Raw genomic sequence first — 14,203 nt, 5'->3', positions numbered from 1 at the left:
ACACATACAGACATACACATGCACACATATACACACACAAACAGACATACACAGGCACACACACATATATACACACAGACATACACATGCACACACACAAACATACACATGCACACATATACACACACATACAGACATACACAGGCACACACACATATACACACACAGAGTGGATTAACATATGCAAAGCAATAATCATTTTCAAGGTATTACACGAGGGACCACAACTTGCTTAGAGAATAAAGTCTGGGACATAAAGGAGTAAAGCATGCTATAGAGAGGCCCAGGTATAAAGGAAGCTATGTTGGAAATAGAAGGCCTTTGACTTTAACTTGGAACATCAGAGAACCAGCAAGAGAGTATTTGAGCATTTTGTTTTATTTTTTTTTAAGAGTCTATGACTATATTTGGTTCTTCTAAAGAACACTGACGGAACTATGACATCAGACACCCAGAGAAAGAGTTAAGTGAGAACGTGGGCGAGATGCTCCAGACTTGACGGAGGCTGTGTGTGAAAGGCTGTAGTGACGGGAAGACAGCAGAGACGCTAATCCATAGGAACAGTAAGATGCGTGGGCCCCGATATCTCTCAGATGCCACCTGCCTCCGCCAGGCTGTGGGTTACAGTGTGAGACAATACCTCCCCACCTTGGCTAAATGCAATCATTTTGGTGTTCACTTCTAAGTAAAATAGCCCAGCTCAATCTCGAACTGATATAGGCAGATGCCAGTCAATACCATGATTTAAAGTGGAGAAAATTAGACTGGTAAAAGCAAATCCGTTTTTTTAGAGGTGAGAACATAAATTCTCAAGACCAATCATTTACACCGGGGTCAAACTGAAACTGTTGCAATGGCTCATATGTATGAAAAAATAACTTTGAAAATATAATTAAGCCTTGTTTTCGTTGCACGGCTGTGCAAGTACATGAAATTAAAATGCTTCTATATTTGGAGCTACTGTGTATGAGCTCATGTGTTTGTGTAAGTGTGTTGGGTGTGTACGTGTGCTTGCACATGAGTGTGCATGTCTGTGTGTGCCGGAAAATTATGTCTGGTGTTTTTCTCAAATGCTCTCCATATATATATATATATATATATTTTTTTTTTTTTTTTTTTTTTTTTTTTTTTTTTTTTGAGGCAGGGCCTGTCGCCAAACCTGGAGCTTGTTAACTGGTAACTGGCTGGATAGCCAGTCCTAGGACTCCCTCTGTCTCATCCTTTCCAGTGCTGGGGTACCCCTGACTGTTGTGTTTGTTTTGATGTAGGTGAAGAGCCCAACACAGCTCCTTATGCCACTGTGGAAGGCACGTTACCAACCGAGGCATCTCCACAGCTTCCACAAAGTGCATTTTAAGTGAAAATTTGAATAAAAGGAATTGTAAAAAAATATATGTTGTATGTAATCCTGCTTTGATTCAGAACTGGAAACCTTTATCTCTCACCTTTTCATTTCTTCTGCCTCTTGGTTTTAACATTGAGGTTTATATTTTGTGTCATAACGAGGGTTTAAAATTCAGTCTTGGTTCCTTCTGATGAGCACGGTTTCATTTTATTTATTTGCAGAGCGGAAGATAAAGCTTCACAAATGTAGGTGCTTCTGAATCGTCTTGGCATGGTGATTATTTTTAGGGATAGTAACTGAGTTATTTGTAAAGTCCTGACATCCTAACATAGTCACATTTGTTTTATAATATTTTCTTCCTATTCGTAGGGGTGAGCCTTCCTTCTAGGCTCCGCCCCACAGTTACCTGGCAATAGCCAGGTGTGCCTGACTCACTATAAAAGGAGCTGTTTGCCCCCTCCTCTCTCTCTCTCTCTCTCTCTCTCTCTCTCTCTCTCTCTCTCTCTCTCTCATCTCTTACTCTCTTACCCACTTCCCTTTCTCCTCCTTCTCTCCTATTCCCCTCTTCCCTCTCTCTCCATGTCTTCATGGCCAGCCTCTTCTCCCTCGCGCGCTCTCTCTCTCTGCCTTTCTCTTATCTCTATTCCCTCAACTCCCCTCCCCATGCCCTAAATAAACTTTATTCTATACTATATTCATCATGTCATCATGGCTGGTACCTCAGGAGGAAGGGGTACCTCAGCATGGGGTACCCTTTCCACTGCACCATACCGCGCATCTACCAAACATATTCCTGGTTCTTCTTTTTCTTTTCCTTTCATTTTTTTCTTTTCTTTTCTTTCTTTCTTTCTTTCTTTCTTTTTTTTTTTTTTTTAAATAAAACACAACAATAGCCTTTAATTTCCATCCAGTCTTCATGTGGGGAAGGAAATGAAACAACGTTGGTTTCTACATAGAATGTTTAAAAATGCTTTTTGGGAATTTCCTCCTTGAATCTATAATTGGGGGTTGTCTGTCTTGCTGCTACTTGTAATTTTGGAAGCCAATTTTAGCATAGGAAGGCGAGCCAGATAATCTTGGCCAGATTTGTTTTTCGAAAACACTATTTTCTTAAGAATAGGAAAAATCAAATCATGTAATTGTATTTGTAATTGTTCTTGTCAATAACTGTCTTACGGGTCTGGGTGGATGCTGCTTAAAAAATGGCGGTGCCAGGAAAGCTATTCCCGCTTTCAGAAATGCCTCTGAAGGGAGGACAAATCACCAAGTCCAACCCCATCTTCAGTACAGCTGTTACAGGTCCATAATCTCAAGCCAAAGTACGTGAGGAAAATGGGCAAATTCAGTGATAGTCATATGAGAACTGGGTGGTGTGTGTGTGTGTGTGTGTGTGTGTGTTGGTAAGTGATTGAGAGAAGTATTTTTTTGACCAGAGACTTGCAGAGACCCACTCAGCCAAAGCAGAAGCAAAGCAGCCATGGTTGCCTTAGAATTTAAGGATACACTGAATGGGACTGGTGGCAGCAAACACCCTGGACCCTGCTGGGGGGATGTCAGGTTGACGGAGAGAGGGCATATACAGATGAGCGGCCAATTCTGCCTGGTGAGATCTTCAGCCTCTGCTCTCCACCAGCTATGGAAGCCTTTATCTTCTGCCCCCACCTCCTGTTACCAGTGTGGAGTAGCTAAAGGGGCACAAACCTGGAACACAATGGGAACTTACAGCCCCCTCAGAGCCTGAGCAAACTTCCGGCTCATGGGAAATTCACTCAATGTGGTGATGAGTGACAATTTTGAAAGGGTGGAGATAAACTGTATGCAAAGTTTATATCAAAAGAATAGCTGGGGGAAGGAAGGACGTGAGGGAGGAAACGAGGGAGGGCAGGGGGAGGAAAGCAAAGTTGGATACGAAAAAGCCTTCCATAGAACACATTCTGACGGTGACCAAATAGAACATCAAAAAAAAAATTAAAGATTATACACAGCGACGTCATCTTCTGTAAAACTAGAGATCAAAGAGGAAGGGCCAGAACTAAGTGGGAACTGGACAAGTTACAGAGATGATATATGAGCCTGTGGAGAGCCGAGCATAAACAGAAGGAGATTGGAAATGCCAGCCCAGGAGGATGGGTGAGCTCACAGCCTAGGAGTTTGTATTCTTTAACTAAGTCTTCAGAGAGATGGGCTCTGACTGTACACATTCCCATCTGTTACTGTCTTTTGCCACCCATATGAACACTACAAGGAAACATGGCACTACGCTGATGGCTCACCCAAGTCAAGCCAGAAGAGGGACAAAACCCAAGGCATTGAATAAAACAGTTGAGCCAAAGGCCACATTTTATGTTAAAGACCCAGAGGGCAGATAATAAATAAAGACAACTTCTGGGAAAAAAAAATTAAACCAAACCACTAATAATCTAATCAGGGAAGAATTAGAAACATAAATGCATTAAAGAATATCTATTGGGAATGTGTTTAAAAACTGAAAAAAAAAATTAAAAGAATTAATCCAGAGATTAGTTAATTATACGCAAATGTATTTAAACCTGAATGAAAAAAGGCTACTTCTAGAGACAACACAAACGTTAAAGTGACCTCAAGCCGATCAGATAAGACAGACAGTAGCTACCTGAGTTGAGACGCATCAATTTCCCTGAGGGTTCAGGAAGTGTCAATTTGTTGTCTCCTTTTCTATTGACTTTTGCTCTGAGTATAAACCATCAGGACTTCGTCAGTTAGTAAAAGGAATAATTAAAACCCAAGGGTCCAAAGATCCAGATCTGGATAAAAGAGACCGGCTTGGAGCATCAGAAAATGGGAGAGGAGGAAATCACCCCAGAGATGACTAGAAGAAGTCTGTATTTGAGCCACCGAGTAAAATCAAGGTTCCCCCACTACAGCTCTTCCTGTATACCTTCCTGGTCTCATCATCATCCTTGTTCACTCCGTCCTATTTCCTTACTCATTAAGCAATGTTTATTGTTGTTGGTAGCTGTTTACTTGGGAACTGTTGGGCCCTTCTACCAGAACAGAGACCTGGTCTTGTTCAATTACGCTGAACCTTAAATGTCTGTTGCGTGGGTAAGTGGGACATTTTAGTGATGTAGCAGAGAACAATAACAAACGTGGTTACTCAAGTCACTGATTCTTTTGCATCACGGGGGCTTCAGCGAAACTGGGGCAGCTACAGGCTTAAAGGAGGCAGGGGCTGTGTGAGGTTTTCCTGGGAGTCTGATGAGAGGCTGGAGGGACAAGTTGGAAAGACAAACTACATGTCAGTACATGATAATTACTAGTAAGAGGAAAATAGCTGCTTTTATGCTTTACTTGTAAAAGGTCAATGACAAAAAGGTCAACTACAAACAGTCACAAGCTAAATACACCTGGTTTTTATCGAATGCCATAAGAAAGATCCGAGATTCACAGACCTTGATGAACAGCAAGCTCAAGATGAAAAATAAACACAATGTGCTGCAGTGGGCAGCCCTGGCAGGAACTGCTGTCTTCATGAGGACAGGGCGGGCTTGCTGTGCTCTGAGCCACCAGGCAGCTGAGGACAACTTTCTGAGTGCTGTCTTCAAGTAAGCAACGAATTAAACTTGAACATATTGAGAAGAGAGAGCCATAGGCCAATGAAGAGGCCCAAAAATAGGTTAGGTGGGGGAGCAGTTGAAGGGATCAGGCTATTTTGCTTGAAGAAAGACTTAGAAAGAGAAGCGATAATGTCTCCCGGCATCTGCTGGAGCCAGTTCTGATTCACCTTGAGGGTGTAGCTAGGAATAATAGACAGAAGCCAAGGGCAGAACAGATTTTAGCTCCACACAGTCAGGACTTCTGAGCTGTCAGAGCTGCTGGAGATGGAGGGAGGGCAGAGAGGGAGAGCCTGTCATCTCCAAGGACACAAAACATACCCTCACTCAGCAAAAGAACACAGCCCCAAGAACTACAGTGGATGTCAGACTAGCTGGCTTCTAGATCTTCCCCTCACACCTGCACCCATGACCAGTAGTAGGCTTCAGCTTCCTTATGGGAGTCATGTGAGAATTGTCATGTGAACAAAAACAGTTGTTTGGTAAACTCTTACGCTGTCTACCCATACGGTATTGTATCTCCAAACTATTTTATCTCTGCCAGGTCATCATGATCTCTGACTCTAGTGTCTTCAGCCTTATAAAGACTTTAATGTGTCCATGTTACATTTATTATTATTATGACTGTTATTCAAGTTTTGAAATGCTTCATAAGCAGTCTTCTATCCTTTTACTAAGAAAGATCAGACCATATATTTCATATGACAATCACGGTCCCAGTCTTAGGGTGCAAAAGGCTGGAATAGCTGAGTTTTTATGTATCACCTCATGGGGTGGGACTCAATATCAACAGTTTTCTTACAAAAATTTGTGTAGAAATGTTTCCCCATTTGTAAAAAAAAATAAGTCAACACACCCCTTAATAAATAAACCTCATTTACTTGGATGAATCTTGAATAGGGTCCTTTATCTGGCATCCCTTATGCCCAGTAATTTTCAGGGAATGAAAATGTGACATTGGGTGGCATGGCTAACTTGTCACATGGTGTTACGACTTGGAAGAACTGACAGTAAATGGAGGGCTGAGTTATATGTGTGGTGGGGGCTGAAGAGCTGGCTCAGTAGACGACCTGGGTTTGGTTCCTAGTTCTCTCATCATGTGGCTCACAACGGCTTGTTACTCTAGCTCCTGGAGATCTGACACTCTGGTCTCCTGCATCTATAGGCACACACCCAACACACAATCAAGCACATACAACGTAATCAGTCTTTAGCTCTACTCGAGACCTTCAACATATTTTATCCACCAAATTCCAGACATCATAACTATGTAATAGCTTGACAAGTTGATACAATATGTCCTTTTGATTTTCCCCACCTATCGAGGACGTGACAGAGCATGACACAACAGAGGCAGGGTGAGCAAAAAAAAAAAAGAAAAAAAAGAAAAAGAAAACCAGGACGAGAGGCAGCTGGATGTACACTTTCCTAATGGGTAGTTAACTAAGTGTGATGGTTTGTCTATGCTTGGTCCAGGGAATGGCACTATAAGGAGGTGTGGCCTTGTTGGAGTAGGTGTGGCCTGGTTGGAGTAGGTGTGGCCTGGTTGGAGTAGGTGTGTCACTATGGGCATGGGCTTAAGACTCAACCTAGCTGCCTAGAAGTCAGTCTTCCACTAGCCGACTTCAGATGAAGATGTAGGACTCTCAGCTCCTCCTGCACCATGCCTGCCTGGATGTTCCCATGCTCCCACCTTGATGATAATGGATGGAACCTCTGAACCTGTAAGCCAGCTGCAATTCAGTGTTGTCTTTTATAAGACTTGCCTTGGTCCTGGTTTCTCTTCACAGCAGTAAAACACTAAGACACTAAGTTACCAAGTTACCCTCACTCAAACCTACTCTCCAAGTTGTTTGTGTGATGGATGTCAGCACGAAGTCTGAGAAGACACATCTATGATACACCTTCACATATCACACAACTATAACTCCCTAACATTGAGTGGTAAGGAAAACATCAGTTCTTATTCAAGCCAGGCATGCTGAAGAATCAATGGGGTCACACTAGTCATTGGTGACTCTCTTGGTAGCATCTTCAGACAACGCCCTGCCCATCTTTGTAAAATGCTTGCTAAGAAATAAAACACTATGGTCTCTATTGAACTGCTTTACTTTAGAGTCTGTTTCATATCTCTCTAAGCTTTCTGCATTGAACACATGGCCATCAGTATCCTATCAGTATGTGATAAATGCCCATAGCTTACAAGGAGGGAATGCTAGGCTGGCAGGTAGAAAGGCTCAGGTTGTGCACGGTAGACACATTGAGTCAGTATGGGTTATGAGAAGACATTCTGCACATGAAACAGACTCTTCCATACCTTGACTCCCATAGCTGGCATCTATTCCAGACCCATCCCAGGAGTCCACAGCACTGTCCACGCTGGGCACTGTGGAGGGGTACACGTCGGAGAGCTTGCCAGGTTTCTGTATTGGGGAGGAGTCCTCCTCACCATCTCCTAGGTCACTCGAGTGGCCGGGGATGGGGAACTTCTTGGGACTTGATGCGGATTGGGCTTTACAGACAGGGAAACAGGGTATATATACATCAGTACAAATGCACAAAAAAAAAGATCCTCGGATACAGTAGCTCGAGGGCCATTTCCCTAGAAACGCATGCAGACGCTGCACATTCTTTGAGGGAAGGAGACAGGCTGGAAATCTTTAATCGGGACTCTTGCTCCACTTACCATCTGTCTGTTTCTTAATTTTCAGGGTGACAGTCTCTCCCGCCATCTGTAGCAAGTGGATGGCTTCACTCAGAGGCTTCCCCTTCAGGCTGCTGCTGTTGATGGCTAGGATTCGATCTCCCGTGTGGATCGCTCCCGTCCTGGAACACACCAGTGGCAGAGGAGGTAGACACAGCAGACAGCGGAGGGCAGGCAGATACAATCCCTGCAGGCGGCTTGGGATAGATTTCTCAATAGATCGCGTATTATTAATAATAAAGACTTGGCAGGGGCTCGAAAATTCACTTCTAGCTCTCTCTTGGGAAATGCTGTAACCTGCATTCTATGGTGAATTAGTTCTTAGTTTCCAATGCAACTAGGAAAAAAAAAAGCATTCTAACTAGTTTTGAGAATGAACCTGGATTTTTTTTTTTTTTTTTTTTTTTTTTTTTTTTTTTTTTTTGAACTCCAAGAAAGCTAAGTCATTGGGTAAACTCCTTACAGGTCCCCAGGAAAATAACTCTGTTGAACAACCAATGTGGCCATGTATAGCGGGGCAACCTTCTTGATTCCTACGGATTTAAAATGTTTAATACAAAACTGGTGCTTATCTCGCCATGAGACACATTCAAGAGTCTGAGACATAGACTAGACAGGTGTAGCAACAGCCCTGGTCTGCTTCTAAGATTTGAAAAAGGCTGGGCAGAAGGATTATTTGGTGCTAAGTTTAAGGCCATCTCTGTCATCCACCAGGTCAGCTGTGTGACACGGTTGCCTTATTTCAGCCTCTCTGGCTATCAGTTCCTCACCAATAGGATGGGGGTAATCATCTCACAGAGAAGCCCCAAGGGTGAGATGAGAACACCTGTAAGAGCTTGGACTGACATGAGGATAAAGAAAGCATATCACTCAATCAATTAATTTTGTGTATGTGGTATATAAAATATATGTCTGTGTCTATGCATATACCTGTGTGTGTGGGCATGCTGATATCAGAAGTCAACACTGGGTCTCTCTCAATCATCTATCTATCTATCTATCTATCTATCTATCTATCTATCTATCTATCATCTCTATGTATTGTCTATCAATCCATCTATTGTCTATCTACCTGTCTACCTACCTACTTATTATCTATCCATCTATCATCTGTCTATCTATCTATCTATTATCTATCCATTTATCTATCTATCTACTTGTCTGTCTATTGATCTATGATCTATCTATCTATCTATTGTCTACCCATTATCTATCAATCTAATCTATTTATTTATCTCTTCATCTACCCATTGACATATCTACCTACCTATCTATTGATTATTTTTGAAGGCATGGTTTATCACTGAATCTGGAGCTTATCAATTTGGCGAAGCCAGCTGACCACTGAGCTCTCCTGGTCCTTTTGTCCTTGTGCCCAGTGCTGAGGTGACAGGTGCTCACTTGTGCGCCTGACCTTTATGTGGCGCCTGGGCTGCACTCAGGTCCGTCTGTTTGTGCAGTAGGCTCTTTACCAGTGGGTGGGTCTCCCTAGCCCAAAACAGGGCATGATTTCACTGATTAATACACTGATAAACAGCATCTCTAACCTTTACATCCTTTGTATCCTCATCTAATCTGAATGAGTGCACTGGGATGTTCGAGTCTCATGTTTACTTTATCTGCCATTGTTGGGGAGCATTGGAAGGGACAGGGGGATGCCATAGATGATTGACAGTACAATGGTTGAGGTCTTCACCTTGAGACAAAGATGTTAAGCTGAAGTACGAAGGTCAGGCCTTGGCCAAACTGGATCACTTTAAATTCAGATAATGAAGGAATTAAGCCCATTTATGGGGCTGTTAGGGACTGAGCTTGGTCTAGGCCTATGGCAGCTGTGTTGGGCATAATTAGCTGCCTGCAGGGGTAGTGCAGTGTATACTGGTACGGAGGGACTGCTTAGCCTGTCTACCACTGCATCTAGAATTACAGAACTTTTCTCTGAAAATGATCTCTTCTGTCATAAAGAATATTAGTTCAAGAACGATGCAGCTTGTAAGACCCAGCTGTAATGAACCACTTTGCAGAATCCTTTGTTGTATCACCTCACAGTGATAACTAGAACAGGAGGATGCCCGAAGAGACGGTCTCCCAGGCGTCTCTGCTAAAATCAGAATATTAAATCCTAGGAGAGTAGCCCTGGCTGAGCTGCCTCAGCCCCCTCGTCTGACAGACAGAGCTGTCAAGCAAGCCAATTTCTAAGCAAGGTATCTTGCAGTTCTGAAAATTCTGCAGTGCTACGTCTCTATCTTGCAACTACTGTTATCAAGTGTCAGCCTCAATGACATGCCTGAGCCTTCCCGAGCTAAGTCACTGGAAAATAGATCTAGTTAGAGAGTCTGTTGTGTGCCTAAGCAACATGTCTCAGAAAAAAAAGTGCAGTTCAGCAGAGGGCGGGGAGCAGACTCGGTGTGTGCATCACTGCTAAAGAACAAATGGACATGCACAAGGAGATACTGTGGAGAGGGTCACTATACCCTGTTAGCAGCAACCTCTGAGGACCAAGCCTTTATTATCCTCTCCCAAATACATAGAAGCTTACTACAATACCTGTCAGGCAACAGAAAGCTCAGCAAATGTTTGCAGAATTGATTCGGACAAGCCTTTTAACCTCCCTCAACAGCCGCGTCCTCTTCTCAAAATGGACACTGGATAAATCTACCTGTAGCCGGACCGTGCTCTCTTAACACATTTTTTTTTCTTTTGAGAGTAATATCCATGCTAAGCCGTGGCATCCTTTCCTGCCTATGTGACGCCCTTTGGTGTCAAGTCTGAGCTCTGCCTGAGAGTTTTCAAGCTCTAAAAATCAATCCTTTGTGCAGATTTGAAAGTCAACAGATAAACAGTTAGGAGAGGGGGGCGTGGTTCACATGTCTGTGCAGGAGCAAACCCCCTCAGACACAGGTAATTAATGACAGTGGGCCCCTTCCGTTTTTACCTTTCAGCTAATCCCCCTTTAGTGAGGCTAGAGATGATAATTGGATCAAATGGCTCTTCAGTTCCAGAGATCGTAATGCCAAGGGGCCCCCCATAGCGCTTCAGCTCCACCGTGTAAATAATCGCTCCAGAACTCTCCTGCTCATCTGCAATAAATGCCAAGGAATTGTAATTGGTTTCATTGGAAAAAGAAAAAAATAATGCATATATTCACCCACAAATCAGGAAATTCACAGCTTCACCCCTGACACAATATGGCTCAGAAAATGATGATGTTGGGAAGCAGCGTTTCCTTGATAGGGTTTTCCAGTCTTAACTCAGGATGAAGTTGCCCTGAGTGCCGATGGGGAAACACTTATGCTTAGCAAGTGGGTGGCCCTGCTAAACGATGGATTGGCCACAGAATCCTCATATTCTGCCTCTGCCTCGGACAGTGCTTTGTCAGCCGTTTTTGCTACGCCCATGCAGTAAACATAGAACTTAGCAGATAATACTCAATGAGAATACCACTCGGTATCAGAAAATTTTCTGTTTCCAGGTTTGCTTCTTTTTTTTTTTTTTTCCCCAAACATCCTAGTTTTCAATATAGGAGAGCTGAATTTGCTCAGGTTTGGATTGAATCAGAACGATTGGTTAACTGGAACTCAGAGAGATCGTCTTGAAGACAACACCAAGAATTTTAGAATATCTTTCATATCATTCCACTGACGGCGTCTTAGTACCATTGAGCAATTCAGGGGTACTGTGGCAGAAGTTTGAATTATGGTCTCTCTGCTATAGAGAGAAAAAGATACTATAATCTATTCAATGTTTCAGGAACCTTTACCAGCCTGTCATATGGCCATGTGTTCTGTGTGTCACTTAATATTGGTAAGAAGGGAGACATTTCTGTTCTTCTCCACACGTTTGTCAACATGGTAGGTGTCATGACTTCATTAGGGTTGCAAAGCTTCAGGATTCAAAGTATTTGATTTGCTTGTGTTTAAAGTTCCTGACACTTGTTTTATCACTTGGCCCGAGAGCTGTGAACAGTTAAGGAGCTGTTTCATTTCTGTACCTCAGGATACAATGAAATGGTCCAGTAACTACTTGAACAAAATAGTCAGTTTTTACAGTCGGTCTGTGTGGAGTAAGGTATTAACGGAGCCACATTTTTTTTTTTTTGCAGTAAACAGCTGTTCGTTTACGATATGAAATGCTAAAATAAGGACAGAAAGGAAAGCTTGAGTTAACAATTCAATTATCTGTGTGTGCAGTGAGGAATCAGGGTGAACATAAAAGCAAGGTCAGTGGAGTAATGTGGGCAGGAATGTCCTCTCTCTTGTCAGCATTTACTTTATTCTTGGCCACAGACTGGGAGTTCTGGAATGTAGCCATTCTTTATGGAGCTCCGTGCACTGGGAATGAAAGACCACCTACCAAACAAACGTATGCAGAATAACGGTCAGCGTCTTAGGTTATAAAAGTAATCGATGTCTGACTCAGGTTGGACCAGTACAGCTTAGAAGCCTCCACGTCACATCCGGGAGGTGGTCCCCGGGTTTTTTCTAGGCTGCTGCTTACATTGTGGTGAATAGGCTGGTTGCTTATCATGAACTATTGAGGGCTCCAGGAAGAGGCATCGGGGGATGGTTTAGTGAAATGAAACCCGGAAGCCTACATTTTCAGATTGTGTAAGATTTTTGTTACCTGCCAGAGCTTTCCTGGATCTAAATGAATTGGGGATATATTGAGCAGATTATAATTTGTGCTGCATACTGCATCAATAATTATGTTCTGGGTAGAATCATCCATTTGAGCAGCGAGCCTGACTTAACTAAATAATAGCTAATATTATTTATTTCCGGGTTTTCTGCTGGCCATTCTGTTAGGAGGGTACGCTGTTGGGAAATCCCTGACCCTCCACACATGAGAATAAGCACCAGCCACCTAGATTTGGGAATCTGCCTTCTATGCCATTTGGGGAAATGCACATGAAAATCACTGAAGGCCCAGGGACTTATGGGAAGTTTTAGGTGAAACTTCAGTCTAGATGAAAACAAACACTGGCCGAGAGGAAGGCGAGCTTGGGTGCAGACCTGTGTGCTACACTGAGGAGTGGAGAGGGCTTCTCCAGTTCGTTCATCCTTGTATCACAAAATAACAAGTATCACTGGGGATGGAGTAGATGGATTTAAGATGGCCATGTTTCAGGCTAGCTTACAGGGCATTTTATATTAGCATCTAAGTAGGCAGAAAAAGACAACTAGACACTCAGTACGTGATGTAGATGCAAACCAAGGAGATGGTGACCTTACACTATGGCCACATTCTTCAAATGGTAGAGGGAGGCAAGATATGGATATTCAAGGATCCTAATTTAAACCAATTGTTAAAAAAAAAAAAAAAAACACTTCTTGATTCTTTCTCTCTCTCTCTCCTTTTGTCTCTCTTTTATTTTTTACTCAATTTTGTTCTTTCTAAATATGAAAATAGGATGGGGTGTCTGGGACTCCTTGTACACAATCCAGTGGAAGAAGAAATCCCACAGGGAACTAGCTAACCACTGTGGTTGCTGGGTGACACATGATGGTGCGTTACAGTGTTTCTCTGTTTTCTGTATAGACTTTTAATTTCATAATTAAAAAATACAAAGTCTTTGTGCATAATTTTATTCACAGGGTTAAGAAAATCAACACTCCTAGAAATCCCTAGGTAGATGCCTCAAATAAATAGGCATTTAATTAGCCTGCTTTCTTTCCATTGGTGACAGCAGCTGCTCTTCCACCGTCCTACCTAAACCTCATGGCCCATCTGGGCACAAGGCAGGGTGCCCAGGTTCTCCTCTGTTACTTGCCCTTGAGGAGGCCCCAGCTTGACTCTCTCTCTCTCTCTCTCTCTCTCTCTCTCTCTCTCTCTCTCTCTCTCTCTCTCTCCTTTTAAATGGCCTTCCTGCACGAGACCCAGCCTTCATACTCCTCTTGGGTGCGTTTCCAGTAGTACTGCTAACTCACGGGGTTTGGTCCTGTCTTCCCCCATATATTTTCAAAACACAAACCCAAATGTACCACAATCTTATAAGAAGTCTTTTTGTCGGTTCCTCAAATGCTTGATAAATTACAAGGCTTTGCAAGAACCGACCACACTGTCCTCTTCCATCTCAGCCTCTGGCTTCTCTCCTGGTGGACCCACAACTCCTTGCTCAGGCCTTTAGTGTTCATCAGTCTTTACTTTCTGGGTCCCCATCCCCTCCCACTGTTCTCCTGGGGGAATTTCTCCTTCTGCCTTAAAACTTGTCTCATGCGCCTTATTTTCCAAGGAAGTTTCTGGTCTCTCAGTTGGGTTTAACATGTGTTTTTAGGACATCCCAGAGCTATCGTCTACCAGGTTAGTGTTTCTCAACTCTCTAGCTTCTCATTTCAGCTCTCCCACTAACCAACAAGGAGAAAAAATAGTTCAATTTTTCTTGAATGAGAGTAATTAGAGGCTAAAAAATAAGATTCAGGCAGGTAGAGATGAGTTTTGAAGCCTACATGCTAGTACCACATAGTCCCTGAGAGTCTTTCATCCCAAAGACCAGTTTTTGACAAGACTCATGTTCTGGCATTACTTTCAATCCTGATGTGGTGTGTGTGTGTGTGTGTGTGT

The 14,203-nt window shown here is 42.9% G+C and overlaps 1 protein-coding gene across 17 annotated transcripts in view; it reads right to left on the bottom strand.

Annotated features, from left to right (window-relative positions):
• The window catches only part of Grip1 (glutamate receptor interacting protein 1), a 636,231-nt gene that overhangs the window by 41,294 nt on the left and 580,734 nt on the right, over window positions 1-14,203 (bottom strand). For 15 of the 17 annotated variants that reach the window (XM_076920329.1, XM_076920326.1, XM_076920320.1 and 12 more), the window contains 3 exons: window positions 10,578-10,722; window positions 7,625-7,764; window positions 7,256-7,450 (listed from right to left, as the gene is read on the bottom strand). In XM_076920329.1, coding sequence (XP_076776444.1) covers window positions 7,256-7,450; window positions 7,625-7,764; window positions 10,578-10,722 — 480 coding nt within the window. The remainder of the gene's footprint in view (window positions 1-7,255; window positions 7,451-7,624; window positions 7,765-10,577; window positions 10,723-14,203) is intronic. The other 2 variants (XM_076920333.1, XM_076920336.1) reach the window with 1 other exon arrangement.

Source organism: Arvicanthis niloticus, chromosome 22 (genome assembly GCF_011762505.2).
Source record: "Arvicanthis niloticus isolate mArvNil1 chromosome 22, mArvNil1.pat.X, whole genome shotgun sequence".
Taxonomy (NCBI): domain Eukaryota; kingdom Metazoa; phylum Chordata; class Mammalia; order Rodentia; family Muridae; genus Arvicanthis; species Arvicanthis niloticus.
This window is presented reverse-complemented; position numbering and strand designations above follow the sequence as displayed.